At 49.8% G+C, this 1,460-nt stretch overlaps 1 protein-coding gene across 1 annotated transcript in view; it reads left to right on the top strand.

Moving 5' to 3' along the window:
- Positions 1-397: 397 nt before the first annotated feature.
- LPMP_110070 (hypothetical protein) overlaps positions 398-1,460 on the top strand; it is a gene marked incomplete at both ends in the record, with an annotated part of 4,323 nt that continues 3,260 nt past the window's right edge. The window contains one exon of the mRNA XM_010698553.1: positions 398-1,460. Within this exon, the coding sequence (XP_010696855.1) occupies positions 398-1,460 (1,063 nt within the window).

Raw genomic sequence — 1,460 nt, forward strand, 5'->3', positions numbered from 1 at the left:
ATCCTCTCTCAACCTCTTCTCTTCTCCTTCCCCTCTCGCAAGCTTGTACCTGAAAAATATAGTTGCTCCCAGTTGCTCTATCAGTTGAGCGCGGGTGCCTTCTTTCCGTAGCCTGAGGGAAGTTTTCATGGCAATTTTTCATTTCCCTGAGTAGAATCGGGGAGAGGCTCATTAACGGCGCCGTCACGCAACCTGTCCCTCAGCAAAAAGACCAGAAAGGATTACCTCGTCGTGTCTCAAGGTGTTGCATGTATTCCTCGCAAACGCAGTTTGCCCACTCTCCCCCTTGCCTTGCCCTATGAAAGGATCCGCTCTCCGTTCGCATATCCACCGGCTGTTTCTATAGGTTTCTAGTGAGTGCAGCTTACCACAGCAGCTACTTTTCAGCGGTAGCAATATGGACCACTTCTTCAAGAAGGGCTCCTCTGAAGCAGCTCAGGCAAAGGAGGAGGTGGAACTGTTGCTGCAAAAAATAAAGACGATGGGTGAGGTGGCAGCGACGTTGGAGACTCAGTTGAATGAGGAAAAGACAAAATACACACTGCTGCTCACCAAAACGAATACTTGGAAGGAAAAAGTAAAGGCACTGAGAGAGTCTGATCGAGCGCGCATCGCTGAGCTGGAATCAGAGCTGACCGCCTACCAAGTGGTCAGCGAAGCGACCGACGCTGAATTGACTCCTGAAATACGCGCAGCTGTTCAAGCATCACTTCATGGCATCATAGCCAAACACTCCGAGGAGATCAATGCATGTAAGGAGCAAGTGGCAGCTGTGCAGACCACTTTGAGCTCCAAGGAAACTACCATTGCAGAGCTTACGCAAGAGTTGGAAGCAGTCAAGGAGGTTCATCTGGAGATCCAGCAGCGTTTTACACAGGAAATGGAGTCCATTACTAACCACCATGAAACCGAGATGGCACAGCTGCGCTGTCAGCTTGCATCTCTGCAGGAACTAGATGGGCTAAAATATCGACTGCAAGAACAGCAGAATGAGATCGCCTCGTTGGAGAACCACTCGCTGCAGAACTCACAGATCATGAGTGTTCTTCAACAGGACTTGGCCTCTTCTGCTGAAAAAAATGAATTGCTCAGTCAGCAGGTGCGCACACTGCAAGAAGAACTCGAGACCCTTAAGCAGAAGCAAGCCGTTTGGAAAAAAAAGGTGATGCACATGAAGGAAAAGGACAACGAAACCATCAAACAACTGCAATCCGAACTGGCACTCGCGCGTGCACAGCCTCTTGAGATGAATCTCTCCCATCCTCCTGTATCTCAACCCTCTGCAGTTACGCACTCTCGAACGACCGTTGAGGCAGCTCTGCTTAACTCAGAGTCTACCTCGACCCAGGCGACCGAACTCCAACCAGAGAACCAACTTTACCAGCTCCCAATACACATCGAAGATGAGCACCTCACACACCACCAGTTTGAAAAGAAACTGGAATTATGGAAGGAGAGGG

This window comes from Leishmania panamensis, assembly GCF_000755165.1.
Source record: "Leishmania panamensis strain MHOM/PA/94/PSC-1 chromosome 11 sequence".
Lineage (NCBI taxonomy): Eukaryota > Euglenozoa > Kinetoplastea > Trypanosomatida > Trypanosomatidae > Leishmania > Leishmania panamensis.